At 38.8% G+C, this 27,406-nt stretch overlaps 13 protein-coding genes across 13 annotated transcripts; 7 read left to right on the top strand and 6 right to left on the bottom strand.

Annotated features, from left to right (window-relative positions):
* Nucleotides 1-1,421: 1,421 nt before the first annotated feature.
* Nucleotides 1,422-3,386, bottom strand: BRETT_000640 (uncharacterized protein; the record flags this gene model as incomplete). The annotated part of the gene is made up of 1 exon (XM_041279205.1): nt 1,422-3,386. The coding sequence occupies one exon, from the start codon at nt 3,384-3,386 to the stop codon at nt 1,422-1,424; it is 1,965 nt and encodes a 654-aa protein (XP_041137419.1).
* A 392-nt stretch (nt 3,387-3,778) lies between these two features.
* BRETT_000641 (uncharacterized protein) lies at nt 3,779-4,195 on the top strand (the record flags this gene model as incomplete). Its single annotated transcript, XM_041279206.1, has 1 exon — nt 3,779-4,195. The coding sequence occupies one exon, from the start codon at nt 3,779-3,781 to the stop codon at nt 4,193-4,195; it is 417 nt and encodes a 138-aa protein (XP_041137420.1).
* A 250-nt stretch (nt 4,196-4,445) lies between these two features.
* Nucleotides 4,446-7,337, bottom strand: BRETT_000642 (uncharacterized protein; the record flags this gene model as incomplete). Its single annotated transcript, XM_041279207.1, has 1 exon — nt 4,446-7,337. One exon carries the CDS (start codon nt 7,335-7,337, stop codon nt 4,446-4,448), a length of 2,892 nt encoding a protein of 963 aa, XP_041137421.1.
* Nucleotides 7,338-8,047: 710 nt separating this feature from the next.
* Nucleotides 8,048-8,575, bottom strand: BRETT_000643 (uncharacterized protein; the record flags this gene model as incomplete). The annotated part of the gene is made up of 1 exon (XM_041279208.1): nt 8,048-8,575. The coding sequence occupies one exon, from the start codon at nt 8,573-8,575 to the stop codon at nt 8,048-8,050; it is 528 nt and encodes a 175-aa protein (XP_041137422.1).
* Nucleotides 8,576-9,183: 608 nt separating this feature from the next.
* Nucleotides 9,184-10,077, top strand: BRETT_000644 (uncharacterized protein; the record flags this gene model as incomplete). The annotated part of the gene is made up of 1 exon (XM_041279209.1): nt 9,184-10,077. One exon carries the CDS (start codon nt 9,184-9,186, stop codon nt 10,075-10,077), a length of 894 nt encoding a protein of 297 aa, XP_041137423.1.
* Nucleotides 10,078-10,986: 909 nt separating this feature from the next.
* Nucleotides 10,987-11,742, top strand: BRETT_000645 (uncharacterized protein; the record flags this gene model as incomplete). Its single annotated transcript, XM_041279210.1, has 1 exon — nt 10,987-11,742. The coding sequence occupies one exon, from the start codon at nt 10,987-10,989 to the stop codon at nt 11,740-11,742; it is 756 nt and encodes a 251-aa protein (XP_041137424.1).
* A 34-nt stretch (nt 11,743-11,776) lies between these two features.
* On the bottom strand, nt 11,777-13,495 carry BRETT_000646 (uncharacterized protein; the record flags this gene model as incomplete). Its single annotated transcript, XM_041279211.1, has 1 exon — nt 11,777-13,495. One exon carries the CDS (start codon nt 13,493-13,495, stop codon nt 11,777-11,779), a length of 1,719 nt encoding a protein of 572 aa, XP_041137425.1.
* Nucleotides 13,496-14,213: 718 nt separating this feature from the next.
* On the top strand, nt 14,214-16,376 carry MSI3 (adenyl-nucleotide exchange factor; the record flags this gene model as incomplete). The annotated part of the gene is made up of 1 exon (XM_041279212.1): nt 14,214-16,376. One exon carries the CDS (start codon nt 14,214-14,216, stop codon nt 16,374-16,376), a length of 2,163 nt encoding a protein of 720 aa, XP_041137426.1.
* A 480-nt stretch (nt 16,377-16,856) lies between these two features.
* On the top strand, nt 16,857-19,382 carry BRETT_000648 (uncharacterized protein; the record flags this gene model as incomplete). Its single annotated transcript, XM_041279213.1, has 1 exon — nt 16,857-19,382. One exon carries the CDS (start codon nt 16,857-16,859, stop codon nt 19,380-19,382), a length of 2,526 nt encoding a protein of 841 aa, XP_041137427.1.
* A 299-nt stretch (nt 19,383-19,681) lies between these two features.
* On the bottom strand, nt 19,682-20,050 carry BRETT_000649 (uncharacterized protein; the record flags this gene model as incomplete). Its single annotated transcript, XM_041279214.1, has 1 exon — nt 19,682-20,050. The coding sequence occupies one exon, from the start codon at nt 20,048-20,050 to the stop codon at nt 19,682-19,684; it is 369 nt and encodes a 122-aa protein (XP_041137428.1).
* A 286-nt stretch (nt 20,051-20,336) lies between these two features.
* BRETT_000650 (uncharacterized protein) lies at nt 20,337-21,422 on the bottom strand (the record flags this gene model as incomplete). Its single annotated transcript, XM_041279215.1, has 1 exon — nt 20,337-21,422. The coding sequence occupies one exon, from the start codon at nt 21,420-21,422 to the stop codon at nt 20,337-20,339; it is 1,086 nt and encodes a 361-aa protein (XP_041137429.1).
* Nucleotides 21,423-22,567: 1,145 nt separating this feature from the next.
* Nucleotides 22,568-24,439, top strand: BRETT_000651 (uncharacterized protein; the record flags this gene model as incomplete). Its single annotated transcript, XM_041279216.1, has 1 exon — nt 22,568-24,439. One exon carries the CDS (start codon nt 22,568-22,570, stop codon nt 24,437-24,439), a length of 1,872 nt encoding a protein of 623 aa, XP_041137430.1.
* Nucleotides 24,440-25,306: 867 nt separating this feature from the next.
* On the top strand, nt 25,307-27,271 carry BRETT_000652 (uncharacterized protein; the record flags this gene model as incomplete). The annotated part of the gene is made up of 1 exon (XM_041279217.1): nt 25,307-27,271. The coding sequence occupies one exon, from the start codon at nt 25,307-25,309 to the stop codon at nt 27,269-27,271; it is 1,965 nt and encodes a 654-aa protein (XP_041137431.1).
* Between the last annotated feature and the right edge of the window lie 135 nt (nt 27,272-27,406).

Consider the following 27,406-nt stretch of genomic DNA (forward strand, 5'->3'; position numbering starts at 1 on the left):
TTTCTTAAGGCATTAAAATTAGGTCGTCATGTAGAGAGGGCATTTTCTCTAGATAAGCATTTCAGAATTGCTACTTCGCTGCAGTTAGAGGGGTATCGATAAAGATTCGTATGTTCTTTTCCTCGCTTGATGTCCATTTTTTCTTATCGTATTAGATAGGGAACCTTTCAATTTCTTATTCGCATCTGAAGACTATCTAGGGATACTAATTTCTAGGTAGTTTTACATGCCAAACTTTTACTTTACCACAAATAAGCTTCAAATAAACTAACTGTATTGGCACAATGCTTATTTCCCACTGCTTCGCATTTTGCTTGGTTATACTGTAATATCGAACATGAAAAATTTCAGATCCATATTTCTTGTTGTGAATCCATCAATATACTTAGAACAAAGCGACAAAAAATCCGCGATCTCGCGTAATGAAGACGTAGAACCAGCTTTCAAGACACTCCCTCGAACTTCATTTAATTGTTCTGTATGTTACGTTATTATTATGATTCTTCTGTGCCTCTCTCGCCTATTATTTTACCACGCTCTGAGTCGGAAATTTCTTCTATTGGATCGGTGCAGATAATTTTCGCGCTAATAAGTTTCCGGTTGACTTCTCCACAGAAAATGTTATTTTTGGCATCTTTCTCGCTGAAAACGGCCGTTTACCATTTTTCACAACGGTTTTCATGCTAACTTTATCCAACGTATTGATTACATAGCGATGGTCATTCAACCTAACGTTCCCGGTATGAAAGGAGACCGAATTCATTATAAACCTTTTTTTGAGATCTGTCTTTTGACTAAATCCCGTCAATTTCAATTTCCGATGGCCTGTTTCTATTTGACGTGTATACTTAGCGGATAAGGCATGATGGAACCTACATTTCTTGGTTCAAAAAATTTTTCCTGACTTTTTTTTCTAACGTACTTGCACTCCTAAAACGAAATTCGAACAATGCTTCCGCGGAAAGAGTACCTTGCCGCGGCTAGGGCTGATAAATTTCATTATCTATGTGTCTGTGTGATTTCCCGATAGTACGTTCGACTGCGTCTTTGTGTTATCTATGGTTTATTCTTTTATTTTTTTTTTGTTGTTCCTCTTCATGTTGCTTTACAAACTAAAGTCATTTGTTTGGCCCAGATAATTTTTTGGATGTCCAGCTGGATATTCTCTTTCCCCACATTTATGGTCATCTCCGAGAAGAATGCAATCGCAATTTAATTGGTCGCATACTTTCGACAGTATGAATCAGGAAAGCGAATCATTTCACTTTTACGTAACATATTACTTTGGATATCATTCCAAATTTGACATTATTAGTGTACAGAATATCTAGAAGAAATTCAGGGATTGGCGATCTCTGATAAGCGGTTATTGTCAATTAATTAACCTTAAGAAATGTACTTTGAAGTATTTAAACATCTGGCTACTCCACATCGCTTAATCCTGTATCGTTATCTGTAATCTCAGAACCAGCATCATCCTCTGAATCATCTTCAACTTGGGCTGTATCTGCAGCGTCAGAATCATCTGTATTTTCATCTTTATCATCATCTTCATCACTCTCTAATCCCGCATCATCCAACGCTTCAACATATTCAACTGCGGCTTCCTCCTCTTTATCAGCAGTGGCTTTACCAGAATAGTTTTCTGAAAGACCTTGCTCTATAAATCTTTTTGCGGCGGAGTATTCACCAATCATTCTAAGCCGACCCTTCAACTCCATTAATCTGTCCATATTCCGTGCTCTTCTCCTTAATGTTGTTGTTAAAATACCCAAGTCTGCATTTAAGTTAGGAAGGCTTATCAAGTAAGAGCCATGGTAAATCAATATGTATTTTACCCACGCGTCAAGCAACTGGTATTGCTGCTTGTTTTTCGATGCTTTGCCTCTACTCAATCTTTCACTGAGCCTGTTGAGCAATGTCAAAATGTATGATGTGTCCAAGCGGCAAATGGTGCTCTTTATCACTTCCTCATCTCTACAGTTATTCAACACTGTCTCAAGTAAGCCGTGATCGTTTGACTTAAGAGCTTGTGACAAAACAACAGACAATGATCCAACATTGAGCTTCCTCTTCGATCTATTTTTATCTGCATTTAAGCCTTTGATGTCAGTGGACTGCAGCTTTTCCACCAATGTGCCAAAAGCTTCATTCTCTGCAGCCTCTCCAATTTCTAAATCCTGCAGATCATCACCCCCTGCAACTATGGCATAATTTTCCTTGTATGCTTTTGCACTCGATCGATCACTGTTATAATGCTGGTTATCCTTTTCCAAATTTCCAAGTGATCTTTCCTTCACAATCTTCACATCTTTCAAAACAGAATATTGACATTCAGAGTTCTTGTCTGACCTGGTCCACCATTCCTTCTTAGTAAACGAAAGGTAGCTTGAATCTTCCGGATAACAAATAGTGAGATACCTTGGTCCGATGCTCACATTTTCAATGAAAATAGCCTCTGATTTATTATCTACACTGGCATTCACTCTGTCAAGAACTATTTTAGCATCAGACCGCTTCGATTTAACAGCCTGATTTCTTCTCCTTCTCTTGCTTTTATTTTGTGACGATGGATCTTCGGTTCCAAACGGATTGTTAAATATCTCCAAGGCTCCATTTTCTGTAAGAGCTGTTATTACTTCCATGTCTGGATCGCTGATGCTATTATGACAAAGTTCTAAAATTGGGTTTTCCGTAATCAAAATTTGCTTCGAGTTGTTTATTAATCCATCCGAGGTGACACCAACTGTATTTATGAATCGATCATTGTTTGCAGATACTATTACCCAAGGAACGCCATTTTGATCTTCATATTTAACTGCACTGTTAACAGTGCTAATATACAAGTTCTTGAAATCGCAAATCTTACCTTCCTGCTTATCAAAAGCATATGCCGAATTAGAAAAGAGAAATAGATATCTTTCATCGAAATCGATCATATCTGTAGTAGAGCTAACTTCTTCCTCTAACTTAGTAGCCTTTTCCAACCGCCAGCTCGAGAAGCTTGGTTCCAACTGATATTGAATAACTGTTGTATTTGAATCAAGAACAAAAACCCTTCCCCGTTGAATAGTACTGACAGCAATGCTTAAAATTAGCTGTTCCGTTTTCAAAACAGAGACAACTTCATTGCTTGATGTGTCTAGTATCAAGAGTTTATTCGAGCCGTTAAAAACACACGCAAGGATATCCTCGGATATCCATTTTAAACATTTCACACCTGGGTACTCTTTCTTATCGATGGGATGAACAATAACACCATTTGATGCAGATTTATCTTGTGAAGTGGATTGCACCTTTAAAACTTGTACATCTAAAGATTGAACAACGTATGCAACATGGCTTCCAGTTGGGTTAAATGCACTAGTTACAAACGTTTGAGGCATTCTTCTGCAGGCTATATGCTCAAATTCCGTATTAGTATGTAAATGTGCGGGGCAAAAGATGTATTTCTACAAAGATCAACTCCTTGAGTAGATACGTAGTTCTCTGCTTGACTTGGGAGTACCTGAAAATTTTTTTCAAAGGAATACTTGGCTCCACATTGTACCTACCGATCGTCTATTGAGTATGTTTTTTTTTTTTTTTTTTTTTTTTTTTTATATACGCGAAAACTTACAGAGAACAAAAAAATGGAGTTCATATATAACCGAGCACAATTGTCACTGATCAAGAAATGGTGAGCGTTAAAATCACTGAATCAACAGTTTTAATTATTACAGTTAAATAACAGAATATATTGTTGGCAATTAAAAAATTGCCTAAACTATAGTTGAAAATGCTGGAACCGGATCAAGAAGAGATCTCGCTTCCGAAGGCTACCGTACAAAAAATCGTCGGGGAGATTCTTCCGGATGGATACAGTTTTACAAAAGATGCAAGAGAAGCTCTCATAGAATGTTGTATCGAATTTTTGATGATTGTTTCAACAGAGTCGAATGATATTGCAGATAGGGAATTGAAAAAGACAATTTCTACGGATCATGTACTTGCTGCGTTAAAGAATTTAGGATTTGGCGAGTACCTTCCTACGTTATTCCATATTATCGATCAGTTCAAGATTAGTAGTAAAATTAGGGAGAAGAAGATTGGTAGCAAGTTCCGCAGCAGTGGGTTGAGTGAGGAAGAGCTTCTTAAAAAGCAAGAAGAGTTGTTTAAAGCAAGTAGAGATAAGCTTCGTCAGCAAAATAACTAGACGATATGATGATAATGATAAGACTGTTTTATTTGTTTATTTGCGCGCGCTTGAGGCACAAGGATAACGTATACTTTCGAATCCCAAAAGGGCTTTCCATATCTTATAGCTATCCATTTGTATTTTAATTCACTGATGTGATATTTTTTCTGTTAATTACTGCCAAAATATATCATTGGGATTCATTCAATTAGAAAATAATCTAATTACTGTACATAACAAATGATTCATGCTTTTCTAAAATGCAATCTTACTGCTTTCCATCCATGACTGACGAAAACTGAAGTTGGTTTTTTTCCACAAAGTTCTTAAATTGGTCAAGCACATTAACATTATCCAAAGGAGTATCAACATCCAGCTCTGCATATTCGTCGTCGTCGATATCAAAGGATTCAGGATCGCCATCAACAAGAAGACTTGAATCCATACTGCCATCATTCTCCATTTTAATTAACTTGACCCGCTTATCAATTGCAGCCGGAAGTTTTTCTATTAATTGTAGCAAATTGCGAAGCATAACTTCCTTCATGCTGTCAAGCTGTGGAACCTGACTCTCCAAAATACTGATCAAGGCCAAAATCTCCAACTTAAGGTCAAACACAGTGGTTAATAGTTGATCCGAGTTTTCAAACCACAGCCTCACAAACTGTGTAAGTTCGGAGGCATTGTTATCCGTCAATTGGTTAACCAAATCCGGCCTCCTTATAAAAAGTGCAAGGAAAAGTTTTAAATAGTCTCGAAGGACATCGATAGAAATATTTGTAAGACTCTTAAATATAGGCTTGAGCAATGGTTCCATGATAGATTCCACATTCTCGCAGTTCAGGACGATAAACATGCTGATGTTATAAACCATTTCCAACATTTCATCATCACCGTTTGAATCGTTATAAAAATTGAGAATTGCCTTCAACAATTTTTGAATGCGCTGATCTGAGCCAATGCTCTGTCCTTGGAAGCCATAATTGACAACTGTCTGAAAGTAAGGTCCATAATTATCAAAGTACTCAAAGCCATAGTTCTCGAAAGAATCCAATACCGTGTCATATATCTTCCATGTCTGTGGTGTCATGGCCTTCAAAACAAAGTTGGAAGTTTCCAATAGACCCATAACATCGGTCAAAAATGAGAGGATGGCATTATCAAGCACAAAGGTTACACTTGGCTCAAATGTATTCACCATGTTAGCAGTTGTCTCTTTTTGGGAATTCATCGATACAACCATCGACGATAATGTTGAAAGCAACTGGGATAGCCTTGTTTCTTTTTCAAAATCGTCTTTGTTATTACTATCCATATTTGACAAGAACTCTTGAGCTCCCTGTAAGAACTGATCATTCAAAGTTTTCGAAAGATGGAGAGCATATGGCTCCAATTCCTGAGAGAATTTCAAAATATAACTATCCATTAGATCGCTCGTGAGCTCTAATTCATACTCGTTGTTAAGTTTTAAAAGTAGCTGCATTACGTTGGTAACATTCTGAGAAACTTGTTGTTGAATTACCGGCATGGTCGAAAGTGAATTAAGCGCATTAATTGCTTCTAATTGCAATGGCAAATTCTCAGAACTTTGCTCTATTAGTTGATTCACAACTGATGCAACCTCTAAAAGTAAGTTCTGGTCCTTAAATTGATAATCAATCTGTGAAATTGTGTCACAAGCCAACGTTTGTAACCATTTATGATTTCCATCCTCGAGTTGTGGTAATATTAAATACTTGACGGCCTCATCACCATTTCCACCCGAGTTAATCATCTGTGACCAGGAATTATCTAATAGCTTTAATCCGGCTTCAACCTGATACACATTTGAACTTTTATTTTCAAAGAGATGATGAATCACAGAAAATAATGGTTCTGCAACATCTGAAAAATGTGTGTGGCAAAGAGTAAAAACAAACTCAGTAGCTGCCATGTCGGAACTCTTAAAGCCTAAGACTAAACTTGCCGAATCAACATATCTATTAATATATTCAACCGGATCACTTTCAAATATCTCAACCTTTTTGTCCGTGCAACTCAACCGTGGAACTATGATGCTCGTTAATATAGGATTGACGTTACCTTTGATATATTGTTCATAAACAGAATCAGCGGTCAGGCAATCGGTAATAAAAGATATAAGATAATATTGACAAATATCAGTGAATCTCTTGCCCGTCACAGAAAGATACTGTGTAAGAATATTCGGAATAAACCGCTTCAATAGAATGTCTATCACTTGACTGTTCAAAGCCTTGTTATTTTGCTTTGCGTGCCTCTTCTTAAGCCTATAGAGATTTGCAAATGACCATTTCTGGCACTTCTTGAGCATATGATCATGCTCTGAAATAGAGCCCTCCTCTTCTTCATCATCATCATCGGCACCATCACCACTATTTCCAGTGATAAAAACAGGTTCCATCTTAATAATCTCAAGCTGATAGTTACACCAGTTTTGGAGCTTTCCCAGATCGGAGATTAGGTACTTTGGAAGCTGAACAAATGTACAAAACTTATAAATCTTTAGTATGAGGTAAAATATCGATGCAGTGGAAGAATCCTTTATGTTTGATAAGTTACTATTAAACATTTGTTCGTAGATTGGGAACTGATCTTGGGCAATTGTCTCCGTAAATGAATTATCGGTGTCAAAGCAATGCTTCTTTGCAATTTGGTAAACAATTGAAAGACTCACATATAACTTGGAGATATCATTACTCGAAGATTGCAGAAGGCCTTTCGAAAGTTGATACAATTGACTATCCCATTCTGGTTCTAATCTCAATATAATCTCCAGACAATTAAGAAGCTGTCTAAACAAAGGTAAGTGATCGAAAGGAGACACGTTAAGGAGTGTTTCCACCAATCTGCTCTTTGTATTTTCCTTAACCTGCAACGGTATTTCCTCGGACTTCAGATATTTATTAATGGCATTTTTAATGAACCAAGAAGCTTTGACCTTGTTTTTCACAAATGTTGCAGTGACAAGTCTGATTTGAAACGGTATGGATGTATCAGCGCATAGTTCTAATAAATTGATCAGTGATTCAGGCTGCTTGTTGATCAACTCATTCAAATACTTCTCAGAGCTTGTTCTAAGTCCGTTATCCGCTGATAAGGTATTCAGTAAATGTTGCAATAAATGTTCATTCGCCGACATTCTTTAAATTTTTATGTATGTATAGTCAAAGTTGAAAGTATCACCGTCTATAATTATCTATTGTATCTATGGCCACGGAGATCTTGTTCCTGGTTAGCCTATACTAAGGTTAAATTTTTTTTTCAAAGTTCTCTATCAATACAGACTATACTGATTTCTGCCTCGTGCCTGATAAAGGCCTTTAAAGAAAAAAAAGTCTAAGCATAGGCAGAAGTTCAATATCCGACACCTCGAGCAGAATTATACAGCGAGGAATCTGCAAAAAAAAATAATAACTTGAAAATTTATAGGTCTCGAGCTTTTGCGCTTTATTCAGCAAGAATATTTTCCGCGGGTAATACGAGCAACACAAAAATGCATTAGCAAAATTTCCTCTTACACATCCATGGCAGTAGTATTATTATCATACTAAACCATAGTATTTCATTATTAATACGTACGTGCTTTTTTCTTTTCAGCTATAACATAAGTTAAGTCAAACAAACGTACTGATTGATGGCTTCGCTTAAGGAAGCATTCATATGCAATCTATTTTCGGTTAATGCAAGATCATTTTGGTAGAATTGTATTCCCTATGTTGGGCACTAATTAAATTTCAGAGGCGGATAAAAAAAATCAACTCGCTTAAATTATTCTACAGAACAAAATTTCAAATATGTAAAAAGCCCATGAATTGGCTTTAACCAAACACTATATACAGGTATTCAGATTTAATTGTCCTGTGAATCCTTTTTTGAAGCCCCAGAACTTCCATCTGCCTTTTCCGATTTGGTTGTCCCTGTTGGATTTTCCATAAGGCTTCTCGCATTTCTGGATATTAGTTTTATATCTTCTGGAGTAAGCTGTATGTTATGAACCGTTAAAAGACGATAAAATTCCATAAATGCACCTCTAAGATCCTTATCGGTCAGCATTTTCATTTGGGCCGACCAAGACAACTTCTTGGTCACATTTTGTGGATCAACAAGACCCTTCTCTATAAACAAGGACTGGATCTTTTGGAGTTGCTGACCAATTTCGGGATATTTTTGAGCCTTAACAAACATTTCTGATATTTTGGCGGCAGATTTTTTCAAATCTTCGTCTTCTGCTTCTGTTGTGTAACTTCTCCTGTAATTGAAAGCTTTAATGCCACATTTTGAAAAGCTGCTTATGCTGGAGACCCTGTATGTATTTGCAGCTAGTCTGCTATAAGAGATGGAAACTTTGATAGATTGCCTTAGAAAATTTGTAATCATAATGCCAACACGCACTGTTGTAGCCAATACTTTTGCTGTAGAAACGTACGTGTCAATAACTCAGGTACTACTTTGTTTGAATTTGAAGGAACTTTGAAAAATAACACTCTGGATCTTTCGTGGACTCAAAGATTTGTCAACCTAACGGTGTACAGATGTGTCTGAGTCAAGGACTCGCGAAGGGAATCGGCGGAACGATTGGCAGTATGGGGAATGATGCTTGTACACAGCCGTTCGGCACCTCAGTTCGGGAACGGGTACAGGAGGATCCGCTGTTTAGCTGAGTTTCTTAAAATAGACAAGTAAATGGGTCTAGGCATGTGCTAAAAAATTATTTCAGGACAGATATAACGTATTCACTTTAGCAGTTGGCTATTTAATCCAAGGTATATAAATCCAGAAACCAGTTTCTATTACAACTTACTCAATAGAGATTGTGATCAGGTTCAAAGGGGAGGAAAGAAATAGCCTTTTAAATTTTAGTCCGCTCTAACAAAGACATATATAAATACTTTTTTGTTGCACCATCTTTTTCCCCCTTTATTGATCGTTCAAAGGCAACGACTAAAAACGGCAGTGGCAAAAATCATTCTATAGACTTACAAATAATGTCTAATTCTACTTTCGGGTCTCTTCTAAGCGTGATCTCCCCATTTAAGTACAAGGCAGTACCAGAGGGTGATGGATTCTGGGGTCCTGTTACTGCCACCATTGATTGGTGTGAGGAGAACTATGTCCTATGCCCGTATGTGGCAGAAATGATGAATACATTGACAAACGTTATCTACATGATACTAGCAGTGAAATTATGGCGCTCTACTAGGAGAAACCACCATGGAAACATTTATCTTCTTGTTTCCCTTGGACTTATGGCTGTTGGAATAGGATCGTTCATGTTTCACATGACCCTTCAATACGAATATCAGCTTTTGGATGAGCTTCCGATGGTTTATTTCAGCTGGATTCCGCTCGCATACATTTTGGCGGTGGATCATCAAAAGCAGAAAAATATGATCTATGGAGGCATGTTTCTAAGTATGATTGGATTCACCTTAATTTATGTCTTTGTGTGCCAAAATCCAATTCTCCATCAGGTCCTATTTGCAGTAATCAACGGTAGTATCATATACAAAGTGGTAACCATGACATTTCAGTATGTTTCTGACAAGTCGGCTCGCTCGTTTATATTCAAGCTTCTAGGATTTGCAACTTTTGAGGCTGCACTCTCTTTCTTTTTCTGGAAAATTGACACCATTTACTGCAGCACATGGATCAAAATTAGGAGGATCATTGGTCTTCCATTAGGTACCATACTTGAATTGCATGGATGGTGGCATATCTTCATGGGTTTAACTATGTACCATTTCATTCTATCAACCCAGGTTTTGAACGTTTGGTTCAAAAAGGGGCAGGACAATTATTACATTCAGTACAAGCTCGGTGTTCCATTCGACTTGGTTCTTAAGGATAATGCAGACAATACTGATAAGAAAACCAAATGAGGCTTTGCAATCTTCTATATATATATACGAATCTTTTATCTTTTTTCCCCTATTTTTTTCTATACTTCGTCGCCGTTCGCTTTTTGTGTTAGTTTCAGCTAAAAATAGTTCTTAAACATGAGTTATGTACGCCGTTGTTGACATTTATTTTTCGTATTTTTGCGTAGCAGATTAGACAAAAATGTGAACTCGTAGCCAAGCGATTATTGTCTAGTATGTAATCCTGCCACATTTCAATCTGCCCAAAAAAAAAAAAAAAAAAAGATAAAGGGAATAAATAATAAATTTACCATCGATTGTAAAACATAATAGGTAACTCAAATATTTAGCAAGCGCTTGAGCCATTCACAATTAATCCGAGGGCATCAAACTGACAATCCATTAACACCCTGGAAATCTGATTTGCTTTCCCCAGCCTCAAAAACAATATGTTAATATTTCGCAAATTGATGTTTTTCACTTCATCAAATACCAGAATTTATCTGCTTAATACCATACTAAAAATGTAATGCATTCTTATAACTACGTGAAGATAATTTAAATGTTTGAAGTAGATCCCGATGAATTTCCGTTGAGTCTTCGAGTCAAAATTCCTTACCCAAAATCCTCACCGGATTTCGGCCATATTCCCGCTTGCCAAAACCTTATATCTCGCCTTTTTTTACCTTCCATATTCTACCAACAAGAATAGATTGTATTCTTTACGGCCCGTTAACAATTATATGCATTTCATGGTTTGCAATTGTGTTGGTTCCACTCAGTTATAAAGATCAAGTTAGCGGCTCATTAATGCTTCCTTTTATTAATTATCCGCCTGTTCCGAAGCCTGGATCCGGCTACTGGGGACCAGTGACATCAACGATAGATTGGTGCGAGGAGAACTATGTGTTTTCCCCATATATTGCAGAGATGGTGAACTCCCTAACAAACCTTATTTTCGTCATATTAGCATTACAGCACTTATACTCGGCCATTAAAAATAATCATGGATGGCTTTATGTATTTACATCCATTGGGTTCGGCTTCGTCGGATTTGGCTCTTTTCTCTTTCATATGAGTCTCAGGTATGAATATCAAATGATGGATGAGCTTCCAATGGTTTATGCCACTGCTATTCTGTTTGGTTACTTCCTGGGTTTCGATTATAGCCCATTTTATAGAAAGCTATGTGCGTGGGGTACGGCTATTTCCACACTCGTCTTCACTTATATCTACATTTTCATCTGGAGAAACCCTGTTTTCCATCAAATTTTCTACGCATTTCTAAATTTTGGTCTTATATTTAGGTCATTATCAGCAGTACGCCGTTTCATCACGGATGATCGCACCAGAAAGCTCGAGTACAAGATGTTGACACTCGCTTTTGGGCTATTCCTATTTGGCTTTATCATTTGGAATATAGACAATGTCTACTGCTCCTCGATTACCTACTTCAGGAGGCATTTCTTGGGGCTTCCTTTCGGATTCTTAACCGAGGGTCATGGTTGGTGGCATATATTCACAGGAATGGGTATTTATTACTTTATTCTTTACAACGAGATCGTCTCCAAATGGATTATAGGGGAGCAAAGAAAGTACACTCTTGTCTGGTTCGGTCCATTAGCTGAATTCCAATTGAAGCCAATCACTGAAAAGAAGAGGAATGAGGTCTATTCTTCTTATTAGATATAAGGTTCGAGCATAATTATGCTTCCCATTATCATATTAATGCATATTTTTCTGCAAGCTCTTTACTTGATACTGTATCAGTATTGAGGATAATTCCACAAATATACTTGTAGTTGTTGATCAAGCCTGGCATGGATTGTTTCTGAGAAACAGCAAGATTTGCCACTCTAAAAAAATTGGCAAACCATTCCGTTTCAATCAATTTGACATCTTGGGATATAGCCAAAGCGACCGATTTAAAAGTTTCCATCAAGTATTCCAGAGGGATTGGACCCATTTTTTCTGACAGCCGACCTGTTGCTTTATCAAATACAGAATCAACTGTATGAGACAAATCGAATCCGTCTTTTCTCAATGCCATACTATCTATTAAAGCAAAATTAATCATGTCTATTTCTCGTTGTAACGTAGTATCTACCGACAAAATGCCGAACAATCCCGTATTCAAAGTAAAAGCAAGTATAGTCTTGTAGATATCGTTGGACATGTCGACCTCGGGGTGCATCTGGAAACTCACTAAAAGCCTTTGAAGAAATTTTAGGTTCAAAAGAAGAATGTTTTTAAATATGGTATTGAATTTTGTTTCCTTGCACGTTTCCGATAGGTCTGTCAAAAAATGCTCCAAAAAATCATTATTGAACCATTTTAGTGCCGTTTCACATGTAATTAGTTTGTTCATTAAAACAGTTGACTGAAGCTCTAAATGCTTGAGTTTACCGTCATTAGAAAAGTGACCGTAGTCTTGTTCAAAAAAGTCATCAAATATGTTTCGAGCATCCTTTGTCTTCATCAATGCTACTTTGGAATCATCAGAAATTATCGTGTTGCTTATTAATATTAATGAAAGTGATCTTAATAAATCATTCTCCTTCGATACTTTCCATATACCAATATATGTGGAAAGACCATCATCGACTGTTGCTGAAACGGCTGAAACAAGCATCACACTGTTAAACAAGGATGTAAGTATACTCTCATCAGAAAAATGTTTCATTTCTTCGATTAAAGACTGAGTTAAATTATGTGTATGAGTCAATTGCAATTTTTTGTTGTTGAGAATATTTTCTAAGACTTTTACAGTGATGCAGGTCGACTCCTTTTCACCCCTCTGTATTTCACTATCAAAAAAGGCGAGCAGTTTCTCAATAGAAATCGTATCTAGTTGCTCAAAAATAGCATCTTCTTCCTTGATATCAGACAATGTATCCATTATATTCAAGAGCAGTTCAACGACATCTTTGTCGCTGATCCGACCACAAAGATCTATTAATATGTTCCATGAAGTGTGATTCCTCTTTGAAGATTGATATTGAAATCTATCAATGTATAATGCTGGTTCCTGGTTTGATTTTTCGTCGATTATGAAATTGTAGATAAAAACGCATATGTAGAAAAGCAATTGTGAATCAATTTTGTCATAGCTCTGAAGTCTATCAAAGGACCACTGGAAGAAGGCTTTGCAACCATTGTAATCATTCAACAAGAAGTTTCTATTGCCGGGCATATCAGAGACGAAATTAGCAAGCACCCGATATAATTGCATCTCGCATTCCACAGAGAGCTTTTTTGTTATTAAAAAATTAAGTAGCAATATCAAAACATTAGATACCTTTGTAAGTTCTGCTCTGTTCTGTATATCCCGCAAGTCTGTACCAAGTTTACCAAGTAAAGACTGGAGTTCAGAGGCATAAGGATCGGCAATACACTTGGAGATCTCCTCAATAGTATTATCAAAGGAGCATGGTGACATTTCTCTACTCGACCTCAACGTGGCTGAAGTATTTACAATGAATACCTTATGAATATATTGAGTATAGAATATGTTCTCAAGCAATAGAAGTTTAAAAATAAAGCGAGTGTGTGTGTTTACCCTCGCGGCGATCTACACTTTTTTTCTCATCTAGATGTAGCGACGCGTCGATAATGACGTTTTTTGAGTTTATTATTTAAAGATAAATATTTTCCTGACTATTGTGATCCCTGATTTTCTTTCATACGTTTCCAATATCGAATATACCGCAAGCAAAAAAAAAAGTATGACTGGAGTCGATCAAATCGCGATCAGGATTAACCGGCATATTTAGATCTGGAGGCAGCTTTAAGGAAGGCCTTCCAGAAGCTTCTCGATTTGGAATGGAATCGCGAGGGAAAAATTTTCACCCAAAATACTAACTAACGGGAAGCCATCGATGGTATGAAAAATTTTTGGCAGCGAATGGATCCAGCACTATAAAGGAAGCAAGTGTCTTGAGTTAGAGCGTAAGATTATATCAAGAAGGGAGTCTTTGCTGTATTAGGTGTTCCCTCTTATTCCGAGTTTAATTTTTTTGTTTTATTTTATTTTTTTTTTTTAATATATCTTCGTAAGCTTTCTCCATTTCTTTGCACTTAAAGATACGTATTGTTTCAAAGAGGGTTTTGCATACTTTAACGTCAAATTCTAAAGAGACAGATAATACAGAACAAAAATGCCAGCTTCTATCCCATTCGGAGTTGATCTCGGTAACAACAGCTCTGTTATTGCAGTTGCAAGAAACAGAGGTATCGATATCGTTGTTAACGAGGTTTCTAGTAGATCCACGCCTTCGGTCGTTGGTTTTGGCCGTAAGAACAGAGCCATTGGTGAGTCCGGAGAAAATCAGAGAAACTCTAACTTGAAAAATACCATTGCCAACTTGAAGAGATTGTTGTCTCTGTCCACCAAGTCCCCTGACTATGATGTTGAGAAGAAGTACGCTACATACAACTTGGTCGACAAGGATGGTTTTGCAGCTGCAAAGGTCAGATTCCAGGGAAAGGAGAAGGAGTTCACTTCCACTGAGCTGGTTGCCATGTATTTGAACAAGTTGAGAGCAGTCACCGAAAAGGAAACTGAGGCACATGTTTCTGACATATGCCTTGCAGTTCCAGTCTGGTACACAGAGCAGCAAAGACGCGCTGCTGCTGATGCTTGCTTGATTGCTAACTTGAACCCTGTGAGAATTGTCAATGATGTCACAGCTGCCGCTGTTGGCTACAGTGTCTTCAAGACTAATCTTCCTGAGGATAAATCTAAGAATGTTGCTTTCATCGATATTGGACATTCTTCCTACACATGCAGCATTGCCGCCATCAAGAAGGGAGAGATGAAGATTATCGGCACTGCCTTTGACAAGAACTTTGGAGGTCGTGACTTTGACAGAGCCATCACTGAGCATCTTGCAGATGAGTTCAAAGGCAAGTACCACATTGATATCAGAAGTAACGCCAAGGCCTACTCGAGAGTCATGAGAGCCTCTGAGAAGGTGAAGAAGATTCTTTCTGCCAACACCAGTGCACCTGTCAACATCGAGTCTGTGATGAACGATATTGATGCGCAATCCACTTTGAGCAGAGAGGAGCTTGAGGAGTTGGTGAAGCCATTATTGGAGAGAGTCGATGCCCCAGTTAAGGAGGCATTAGAAATTGCCGGCTTGAAGATCGAGGATATCGACTCCATTGAGTTGATTGGAGGCTGTACCAGAGTGCCAGCTTTGAAGACTAAGTTGGCCGAGATCTTTGGAAAGGCTCTTTCCTTCACATTGAACCAGGATGAGGCTGTTGCCAAAGGTGCCGCCTTCATCTGTGCTATGCACTCCCCAACTATGAGAGTCAAGCCATTCAAGTTTGAGGACATTAACAGATATTCGGTTACATACTCATGGGATAAAGGTGACGAGGACACCGACCATCTTGAGGTCTTCCCTAAGGGAGGTGCCTACCCATCCACGAAGATGATCACCTTGTACAGAAGTGCTGACTTTGAGATCAATGCCAAGTACACCAATGCTGAAGACCTTCCAGAAGGTGTGAGCCAGGATGTTGCCACGTGGAAGATCACAGGTGTTGAGATTCCAGAGGGTGAGGATAGTGCGATTTGTAAGATCAAGGTCAGACAGGACCCATCTGGCTTCTACACTATTCAGGCAGCCTACATTGTCCATGAGAAGGAGTTCAAGGAGCTTGTTGAGAAACCAGAAGAGGACGACAAGAAGGAGGACGACAAGAAGGATGATGGCAAGAAGGGTGATGACGACAAGGAAGGTGATGAGAAGGAGGAGGCTGAGCCAGAATACAGAATTGTCAAGAAACTCGTGAAGGTGAAGGACTTGGACGTCGAGTACAGTGGCCATGCCCTTTCAAAGGATGCCTTGCAGGAGTCTTTGGACCAGGAGTTCAAGATGGTTGCTGATGATAAGTTGGTTGCTGAGACCGAGGATAAGAAGAATGCACTTGAGGAGTACATCTACGAGTTGAGGGCCAAACTTGATGAGGAGTACAAGGACTTCGCATCCGACAGTGAGAAGGAGGCTTTGAAGAAGAAGTTGTCTGATGCCGAGAACTGGTTGTATGAGGATGGCTACGATACCATCAAGGCAAAGTACATTGCCAAATATGAAGAGTTGGCATCGACTGGAAACTTGATCAAGGCCAGATACCAGCAGAAACAGGAGGAGCTCAGACAAAAATTGCAGGCCAAGAAGGAGCGTAGAGCCCAGAAGGCTATGGCTGAGCAATTGGCCAGACAGGCTGAGGCTGCTAAGAAGGCTGAGGCTAAAAAGGCCAAGAAGGATGCTAAGAAGGACTCTGATGGAGATGTTCCAATGAACTAAGTCAAGTATAGATGATATGATGTTTGCCTCATCCTACTTTGTCTCCCTTAAATGTCTTTACTGGTTCTTATTTTCTTTTCTTTTCTCTTTATAGTTTAAGTAACTGTTTTCGTGAGGATTATAATACTGATTTTTCGTTTATTTTGGTAAATTTTGTAGGAGAAGAAAAACTAGATGCTAAAAAAAAAAGTGTGAGGGGTAGCACAATGCTAACTAACCTAACCGCTGCTGTCTCCGCAGGCGATGCAAAAATAATTCTAATGAAATTATCTCTTTCCGTTTTGATTTTCTCTTTTTTTTGTCGTATTCTGTTATTCCAGGACGCTTGATAAGAAATTAATATCCACCGTACGATTTATCCTGTAATAAACCATTGGCCATTTCGAAGGCTAAATACTTTGTTCCAGCTATATTTCCAGGCTCCAATTTATCCCCGTTCATTGATAGATTGAATATCCGCTTGTGACCTAGTCTAGCGTCATGTCTCAAGTTAGGTCTAATACTCAGGAAAAGCTTCTTCAAAGTAATGGCGAGAAAAATAAGAAGACTGTTCAAAAATGCTCACCTGTGCCTTCGTTACATGATCAATTTGAAAGAAATACGGTCAGTATGTTGGCAAAAAAGAAATCGCATTGTAATGATGACACATCCCCTTCAAAAAGAGTGAGAAGAGGGGTTGCACCAACTGCATCAAAGCTATCTATTGCATTCAAAGAGGCCTCTCCTAGTTTTCTTGGTGTAAATCAACCGGATTCTGTTCAGGATGCAAAAATTATGGAAGAGATGAATGAGAAATTGATATCGGATGTTGGTCGATCTAGTTCACATATCTCCAATGGAACTGTACATGAACATGTGAATTCCGGAGAAGTTTCTAGTGATAGAACAGAAAGTGGGCATGGTTCATTACTTCACGATTTTAAAACTAAGGATAAATCTAAGGCTGAGGAAAAAGGTAAACATGTTGCTCCAAGAAAGCTGCATAGTGATAGGGAAACAAGCAAGGACCGTGATTTGAACACGAGGACTTTGAGTGAGGAGCTTAAGAAGTCCGTCAATGAGTTACACATTTCAGGAAATTACAATGCCAACTTGAAGTTTTCATCTAGAGCGAAAAACATCAAATTGGGAAAGCCAAGAATTTCGTTGAAAATTCCTGTAGAGAAAGAAAATAAAGAGTTTGAGGGCAGTAGGCCAGAAACTGTTGAGGAAAAGAAAGAAGGTATGCATATAAAGGGGAAGAAATCTAATGAGAATTCACAAGAACCGTCATCGATACCAGGTGACCAGATTTCTCCCTCGTATTCAAGCTCGTTATATGAAGCTATTGGGGATTCATACTTGTATGATAACTACAAGGAGGTAAATCCTAACGAGGAAGAGGATGAGGTGGATTATGTCCCTGGAGGATATCATCCCGCCTACATCGGAGAGCTCTATAATAATGGAAAGTATGTGTTGGTCAGAAAGCTTGGATGGGGAAACTTTTCAACTGTTTGGCTTGCCAGGGATCGTGAGACCAATCGGCATGTTGCAATGAAAATTATCAAAAGTGCAAGAACGCATCGGTTGACGGCCATAGATGAAATTAAAATCTTATCAAAGATAAATCATACTGATTTAGAGCATCCCGGACACAGGTATTTGGTGAAATTGCTTGATTACTTTGATCACCGAGGGGTGAATGGTGTTCATATTTGCATGGTTTTTGAAGTGTTGGGGGAGAACCTTGTTACTTTAATGATTAGATACAAGCACCGAGGTTTGCCTATTAAGTTTGTCAAGCAAATATCAAAGCAGGTTTTGTGGGCAGTTGACTTTTTACACAGAGAATGCGGGATAATTCATACTGATATCAAACCTGAAAATGTTTTGCTAAAGATAGACGATGTGGAAAAGCTTCTTGGATACGTTGGGATCTCTGTGTACGAGAAAAAAATAAAGAGAGATCAGTTGGAACAGGGTAAGGGATCTACCGATTCCGAACACAATTCGTATCCTACCCAAAGTTCTGTGGTCACTAAGAGGAAAAGTAGAAAATCACGCCGGCCAAGTGTGGTGATTGGATCACAGCCCCTTCCTTCTCCTCTAAAGCAAAGATCGAATTCTTTATTTTATTCCAGAGAATCTTCACTCTCTGGAAGTCGTGTCCGGTCTGGAGTTTCCGCTTCGAGCTCTTCCTGGCTTCTCAGCTCAACGAATTCCGTTTCTGGTTCATCTAATGCGCGTGCCATAGCAAGAAAAGAATCATCTGTTGAGCCATCGGTAGATGCTTCTGCCTCATACCTGGACAATTTAAAGGCCATGTCACAGGAATATCATTCAAATTTTGAACCTTTGGACCTTAAACCCCCGAATGAGGATGAGTTAGAAGATGATGATGTTATAAGGGTTAAACTCGCTGATCTCGGCAACTCGTGTTGGATTTGGAAGCATTTCACAAGCGATATTCAGACTAGACAGTATAGATCACCTGAAGTTATACTGGGAGCCGAGTGGGGCTGCTCTGCTGATATTTGGTCTGTTGGTTGTATGATATTTGAACTTCTCACAGGTGACTACTTATTTGATCCAACACATGGACAAACCTTCAGTAAGGACGATGATCATTTGGCCCAAATAATAGAGCTCTTGGGACCATTGCCTAAGCATTTAATTCGAGATTCAAAGTACGGACGCAGGTTTTTCCACTCAGATCAACAGACCCTGAGAAATATTAAAAATTTGCAAGCATGGCCTTTAGAAAATGTGCTGCTGGAGAAATACAAGTTCAGCCAAACAGATGCTCATGAAATAGCCGATTTTCTATCTGGTATGCTCATTACCGATCCAAAGCTGCGTATGGACGCTGCAGGTTTATCCAATCATTACTGGTTGAACGACTGTCAAATTGATGGATATATTGATCGGGAGTGTGGAACCAGAGGTGAGGATATTGGCGAAGGATGGTACCGGGAAGTCCAAAGATTACAACATATTACAAGAAAGACTTCAGGTCGCCATTGAAAATGTATTACAGAAAGTTTGAAACTGCATAGTATGTGCTATAATTATGATAGAATAGCGCATATTGTTTTCTAATATTTTACACTATTGCTTGGCATTACATACGAAAACCATTACGCAGATCGTTGTTTGATTAAGTAAAATGCATGCACATACGCATATGTATATTTGTTTAAGATAGTTCTAATGTATCCGCAGATATGTGTAGCTGACGCTGTTATATGCAAGAATCATTGTGGATATATAAATAAAATAGGTGTAGTAAAGGTTCTCCATCCTCCAGAAACAATCGCAAGCTCCTACTTACTACTGCAACAGCCACCTTGCTTTGTGACAGGACCAGCATGCAATGTGACCTTTCTGCGCTTGGTCAAAGGTATGTTTTTATTAGTTTCTGTTTTTTCATGAAAACGAAGCATGTATGTGTTGTCGTCCTTTTCCTTCACTCCTTGAACTATATTTTTTGTTAAATAAGTGGCAACTTGATTCAATAGATTAATTCTTTCTTCGACGTTCATTTCAGGGTGGTCCTTTGATTTTGCGGCTTTCATTTCATTCTTCAACTTTGTCTTTGCTGCAGTCATAACCTCTCGGTCACCTCTAAATGTCAAATTCATGGCCCTTAATGCTGCCCTGTATGCCTTTAATGCACCTTCTCTGGTAGACATTTTATGAACTCAAAGTGTTTTCCATATGAATTAACTGCTTTAATTGAATTTAGAAAAACTGAAAACCGTAGATAGTGCTTGATTGGTGAGCTTCAAATAATAATACAAAAACAAGAAAATAAAATAAAATAAAATAAAATAAAAATTAAACTTTTCCACTAATCGCTTATTAAATTAAAGCTTTGTTCCTCCATACTACATTTCACAACTATACGAACAAAAAAATCAATAATAAGCCATAAATCAAGTCATGTAAAACATCATTCTGCATATATATAAACCAAAGTCATTCGAATGTAATAAGCTGCTTACCATTACTTTTAGAGTCACATAAGGCCTGTTTGAACGCATCTGTAAATTCAAGATCAGTAAGCTTTTCCGGCTCCACTTTGTTCAAAGTGCAGTTGATATCGGCCAATGCGTTTTCCTTGATTAATTCCAAAACTTTGTTGATGACTTTTTCTCTGAGTTCTGGATCCTTCTTGGTCATCTCGGTAATCCAAAAGCCAACAGCAGTTAAGTTTTTGAAAATGAAAAGTGATGTAGGAAGCATAACAGGTTTCATTGACATTCCTCCGTATGTGACCAGTTTAGCATTTTTGCCAAGTTTTCTCGACATTCCAGCAACATTTGGACCGCCAACACAATTGAGCCCTAGTTTTATTGGTCGTCCAGCAGTCCATCCCTTAATTGTCTTGCCAAATTCTTTCGAAGTATTCTGTTTCTCTGTGATAACATGTGTGGCACCCAAAGCAGTTAATTCGTCAATTAGCTTCTGAAGTTCAGGACGGTCTCTGACAATTGAGATGGAGTTAATTCCAAGGCTCTTGGCAATCTGGATAGCACATCTGCCAACCTGGGAGTTTCCACCATTCTGGATGAACCAGTCACCTTTCTGCAATTTTTCAAATTGGGTGAGCATCAAGTACGCCGATGACGTGTTCACAGCCATTGTTGCTGCCTGTTTGAGTGGAATATCATTTGGAATGCGCAGAAACTCTGCTTCGGCCGAAATAGCATGTGATCTCCAAGTTCCATAGTTCACCTTACTTGGAATACACCAATCACCAGGTTTTAGAGAGGTGACGCCTGGTCCAGTACCCAAAACCCTGAAAACACCCTCATTGCCGCAAACTGCAACAGGCTTGGTCAAGCCTGGAAGTGAAGTTTGTGAAATTGGAGGTCTTGAAGGATACACTCCTTGAATTTGATTGATATCAGACGGATTTAAAGGACAGGCCAAAGTCTTAACGAGCACCTCGTCATTTTTTAAAGCCTCTGGTGATGGAATTTCGTACGAATGTGTTTCTAGCACATCCTCCGGTTCGCCGTATCCTGGATAAACGATTGCTTTAGCAGTAATAGTACCCATGGTCCTAAAATTGTGCAGCAGTCTAAAGGATAAAGATGAGGATCCTTTTTTAAAGGTTGGAACGAAGATGGAGTTCATGCTGAATCGTAATGAATTTTTCGGCACCCACTAAACACACAAGGTCAAACTTTTTCAATTCTGAAAATGTGATTTGTTTTCTGCTGTCTAATCTGTTAGAAATGGCTATAAGAATTTGTTGTGCGATACTTCCTGTGATGCTGCGGTTATTTTTTTTATTTTATTTTATTTAATTTAAATTTTTTTTTTTTGGTTGTTTTCCGTTTGTTCGCTAATAGTTTTTCTCCTTGCCCCACGCGGGGATCAACGTAACAGTTTTCCGACTCTGCATTATTTTGGCATTTTTTGTTCTCTTGCTCTTTTCCTTACTAGACAAGCAGAAATTGCTACTCCGCACCCTATGGTGTATTTTAGAAACTAAATTTACCGCCTGCTGCACAATTACTCGAATAAGTAATTTGAAGTCATAGTAATGCCTGTGGTATTAACAAATAAAATAAGTAATTGCACATAAAGTGTAAAATGATTTGCATAAGCCATAGCCATCTTGCCAAGAAACAGATGCATCTGAGTAGCTTGAAGCTAATTGAAAATAGTTAGAAAGTAGGGAACTACTACATATCCGACCTAGCTGCAGATGAACAAATATTTATGGGCTTGAATTGAAGACCACAAAATAAGATAGATAGCCTTCTATGATAAGATAAATGAGCCGTTAAAAATTCCATCTCCATATGCAAAATAACTGCGTGTAGTTTAATTTGTCAATATGGAAATTTGAACTGGAGATCGTTAGCACTCATAAAATTTCATAAACGACGGTGATTTTCCTAATTCAGTCGGAGAATGCCGTTGTCGCTGGCTGATAACAGACTCGGAGAAAAAGAATAAAAAAAGGCGTGTACATAAACGCATTATTCGGCTACTCCCAGGTTTCAGAATGGCATCTAACATTTTTTTCGGACTCCCAGTTGAGCCACATGACCCTCCGACGCGACTTATCACCTCAATATTTTTCCCCATCTTTTTTTTTTATCCTTTAGTTCACAGTCTCGTACTCCTGACAATAACAAATTTTCAAACAACAAAATACACAACCCCATATATGTTCATGTACATGCTCTGCAATGTTTTCAGCAAGATCCGCGGACATTGACAGTGGTTGTAACAGCGCAACTTCATTGGTTGTATCGCCATCTGATGACATCACCAGTACTATCAGTCTGAATTCGGATTTGGACACAACACATCAAGAACGCAAGTCTGGCCTCGAAAGGCTTCATTCAGATTTATCGCAATCAGCACAACATTTGCAAAGGTACCAGCAAGCAGAACAGCATCGTTCACAACCGCCAAAAAATGAGACTCCGCTCTCCTCAACACCATACGTTTCTCGAAAATGTTCAGTTTCCTCCCTTATCGCAGCACCTATGTCGAACACCTCATCGATGTCGTCGATGATGCAGGTTTCTGCATATAACGGTGGGATGGGGTCGGACCGAGAAGACATTCCGGGTAACTGTGGACAGCAGCAGAACAATATTGACATATCTTCCACTTTCAGCCGAGATATTCCAAATATCTCAATGACGAGCATTACCTCCACATCTGCACACCCAAAAATGCAAAATACCAAGCTACCGTATCTTCCAACTGGTCCAATTTCGATAGCATTGGCAGCATCAACAGATGGGTCCAATTCGCCCCAAGTTCCTCTCACTCCAAGTATAACAACGCCGAAGCTGGCTTCAAGCGGGTTCCTGACTCAAGTGAGACGAAATAGCATTTGCAGCACAACCAGTAGTACAACCACATCAATGCCAGTTGCTCCGGGGCCCAATGCAAAGCATGGACGTAGTTTCTTCGACTCTCCAAGAAATAGCTTTTCCAAGTCTTATTCGGCAAGTGCATTACGCAAATCGCGTACTGCTGCAACATCTTCAATGCTCGTGGCTTTGCATAGCATAGACGACCCGGCTGTGGTCTCAGATTCGGATACTGCTTCCAGTATTGTGTACACTGCACCGCCTCTTCCATCAGCGACCGTATCCTCGTCCTCTTCTTTTCGCAGACACAATGAATATCGCAAGCATAAGAGTCCTGCTAACAGTGCCCACTCCGGTTCGAACTCCCCGCAGTCGCTTTTCCCAAAATTATTCCATTTCACTACCTCCACCAGTACATCCTTACCCTCGCCACAAAAGCCCGTCCCACCTCTTTCACTCGAGGCCCTCACAGAGCATAGAAACAGAAAGGCCTCGTCCTCGACAGCTTCAAAACAAATACGAACTCGCAAATGGATTACCGCCAACTCCCATGTAACTGGCGGTCCAAAGCCGAGAAGTCTGTCATCTTCTTCATCAGTACCACCAAAGCTTGTCTTTAAAAGCACTTCTTCAACTATGAAGCCCAAGATGAAGGCCTTTAATCGGGTAGCCAACGATCTGCGCTTTGAGATGTTCCCGCTGGATCAGGAACTAGAGCACGAGTCACTTGTTACATCAGCTATGAAATCAAACCGGGTTGGGTACTTTCTTCACAATAAGGTGCTGCCTTTAACTTCTACCAAAGATGCTTCAGCTACTCGTTTACACTCAACTCAGGATTCTTCCGATAGTGATACTTCCATTTCAGCAGAAGGCCCACCTCCAGCACAGTGTGATAACTTGAAGCGGTACGATATCATAAGCAAGGCGAATGAAGCATGGAATAAGCATAGAGCCGTTTCTCCGTCATTGTCCACCTCTACAGTTGGTGGCCATATCAGCAGTATGAGTATCGTAGGTACAAGAAAAAGGCGGAATTCTGTTGATGACAGCGATGCCTCTACGTATGGAGGTTCCGATGACTCGGAACACAGAGTGAATACGAAGCGCAGAATAGTATCAACTAGAAGTAATGCGTTTTTGGCTGATGCTGCCGAGATAGGTAATTCGGATAGTCATTCTATCAGAAGCAAGTATGAATCTGGGTTTAATGACCAAAGCCCTGATGATTAAATTTGGGGAAAGGGTTAGGAAAGAATAAAATAGTTCTTGGAAAATCTGCAATCTGGAGAAATAATATTAACAATTCATCGCATGGTATCAATTGAGATTTCCCATGCATATGTTGAAGCTTCTCAAATGTTAGTCTGGAAAATTTTAAAGGGGAAAAAAAGCGGTAATCATTTTAGGGAGGAACATTGTATGTTAGTTTATGTTATTACTATTATTTTTTTACTTTGTTTTGTTTTGTCCTTCTTCTCCCTCTCTGATGCACTCCAGGCAAGCATGTAGACGCTTTAATTATAATTAATACAGTAATAGTATTTAAAGATCACTTTACCTTTTAAAAGAGAACGTTCCCTAATAATGCAACTGAATAATCAAGTACTTTTCAGATAATGTATCTTAAAGCGAATATTATTTTTTTTTCTTTATTTTTTCCTGCGCTTTTCCCATGAAAATCTCAATCCACCATTTATGCTTACTTACTGTCGTTTTTATCGATAACTTAGATACCTTTGAAAAAAAAGCCGCACGGTGCTTGAGTTCCCAAAAGTGAGGCTCCAAAAAATCAATCGAAGAAATGAAAAAGTGAATAGAAATAATGCAGAAGCCGACAAAAATTGAGGTTAACAATAAGAACACTAATAATTTTAGCATTCGATAGTTAGAAGAATACTCTGAGGTGACCAATTTGGTTTCGGGAACAAGAAAATAAACGAATATTAATTAGTAATTAATTAATTAATGAGTATGTTTGATGAGCGGGACGTTATCTCCTATGCAACATCTCATGCTTCTCAATATGCTATTGGTTACGCAAAGCAAAAAAGAAGGATCTGAACCATAAGCTGAGAGTTGGTTAGATCTAAGCAGAATATGGCACGCAGCCCGACGAGCACCGCTTCGGGTGGTGCAAAGGTTTTATCGTCTTCGGTTACTTCCTCAGTGTTGACAATAACATCATCTTTATCATCTATAAACTTTCAGTGTGAGAATGGTGAACAGGGTAATGCGAAGAAGGATGATGGTGGTAATGGTGATAATGATGCTGATAATGATGATAGTATTGGTGATGATAATAATTTGATTGATGCTACTTTGGTTGAACCTCGTGGTCTTAAATCGGACTCTTCGGTTGTTCCTGGCAGTGCAGTTCGTAGCGTCAACTTGAAAAGTAAGTTGATACTAGACAACCGAAGCGATAGCAGTATGGATCGGAGACTTTTTGGTAAGGATGAGGACAATGTTCAAGGGTCTGAGACTTATTCAAGATCTTTAAAGGGCCTCATGTTGGATAGACTGACAAACAATGGGCCGATAGGTATTAATTTCAATAAAAACGTGGAATCTGGTAGCCAATACCTCTCATCTTATGGTATCATTGGTAGGACTGGGCGAAATGAGTTGCAGATGCCTAGTTTTAAAGGGGATATACCATCAATAGCAGCTTCTAACGCTAATTACCTTTATAGATACCAAAAAAGGACTGGACATGATTTCTCTCTTGTCGCACCCTCTGAAGATGCCAGCATACTTTCAAGTGTATCGCATAACATGTATGGACAGAAAAAGAAAGGAACCAAAAGTTTTCATCGGCAAGAATCCTCTAGTGAGGAGGAATCATTTATTTATCATGATTTGAACACTGTATCTGGAACTCCAACCCCTGAAGCAGGTTCCTTGCTCAACGGAGGTAGAAGACTTCAAAGTCCAACAAGGCTTAATTTCAATGATGCTGAGTTTATCAAGATAGCTGGTGACAATTTGTCGCCGTCAGATCTTTCCTCTCCCAAAATCAATACTAGAAAGAACTCGTTTTCTCACGTACGGCAGATATCCAGGAGAATATTCAGCAAAGAGAAAAAGTACATGGGTGTGTCGGATATGATTCCCACAAGAGCATGTTCCACGATTATGCCTCATAAGACATCTCTGCCTTTTACACCTTATACACAAGTCAGAGCAGGGTCGGTTTTATCTCCGATAATAGATTATGGAAGTGCAGATGAATTGACATCTCCTGATATTGCATCCTATTATGAGAGAGATGGTCCTTGCTTTCTGGAGGAACGCAGTGGGTTTAGTGAGGATGTTGAGCTGCATTCGTGCTCTCCTCACAACTACAAGTCTACATATTGCAGGAGGGGCTTAATCATTCAAATGATTAAATGTTTATTAAAGAGGCTTTTCTATTCTTTTCTTATAATCATTTTCCTTCTAATGGCCATCAGATTGTTCATCTTTAAGTACTGTGACAACGGCCTTGTTGAATTCACCCTTGATCATTTAGAAAATGTTCTCGTGAGCAGCGAGATGCTGCTTTTTGACATCAACGCTTCTGCAAGAAACCTGAATATGCAAAGCGTTGACATCTGGAAAATGGATGTCGATGTATTAATGAAAACCAGATCCGGGGTATTTCAAAACTCAGTTTCCAAATATCCCCTCGTCGATGAGGATATCACTATTTTCCTAGGCAATAGCCTAGATTTTACTACGCCTTTAAAGTTCAGGGGTCTGTTTAGTTTAGACACTGATGAGGAGAACTCTACCGTTCTCTTTCCAACTTTCAAAGAGTTCTGGAGTAGACTCTTCCGTGAAAAATACGTATTACGACAAAACACCAGTGGTCAGGTTAAGATACAATGGCCAGGAAAGGATTTCAAGTACAAAGGGGCGCCACTTTCACCTGATCAATGGAACAAGATCCTAAATTCAAGGTTTAGACTTATTATAAAAGGTTCATTTAGATATCATCTTCCTCTGTTATCATCTGATCAAGTTCTTGTTTTCTCCCATGAGGAAACTCTCAACCCAGGAACGCCAGAGAACATACCATAGAGAAATGTACTTTTAGTTCGATCGTGTATTTTTACATTAATGCTTTTCATATAGAAATAACATACTGCGCGCAAGTGGAATTTATTATCATCCACAGAAATCATTCTTAACAAATAAATAATTATGAACGCAAAA

This window comes from Brettanomyces bruxellensis, chromosome 8 (assembly GCF_011074885.1).
Source record: "Brettanomyces bruxellensis chromosome 8, complete sequence".
Lineage (NCBI taxonomy): Eukaryota > Fungi > Ascomycota > Pichiomycetes > Pichiales > Pichiaceae > Brettanomyces > Brettanomyces bruxellensis.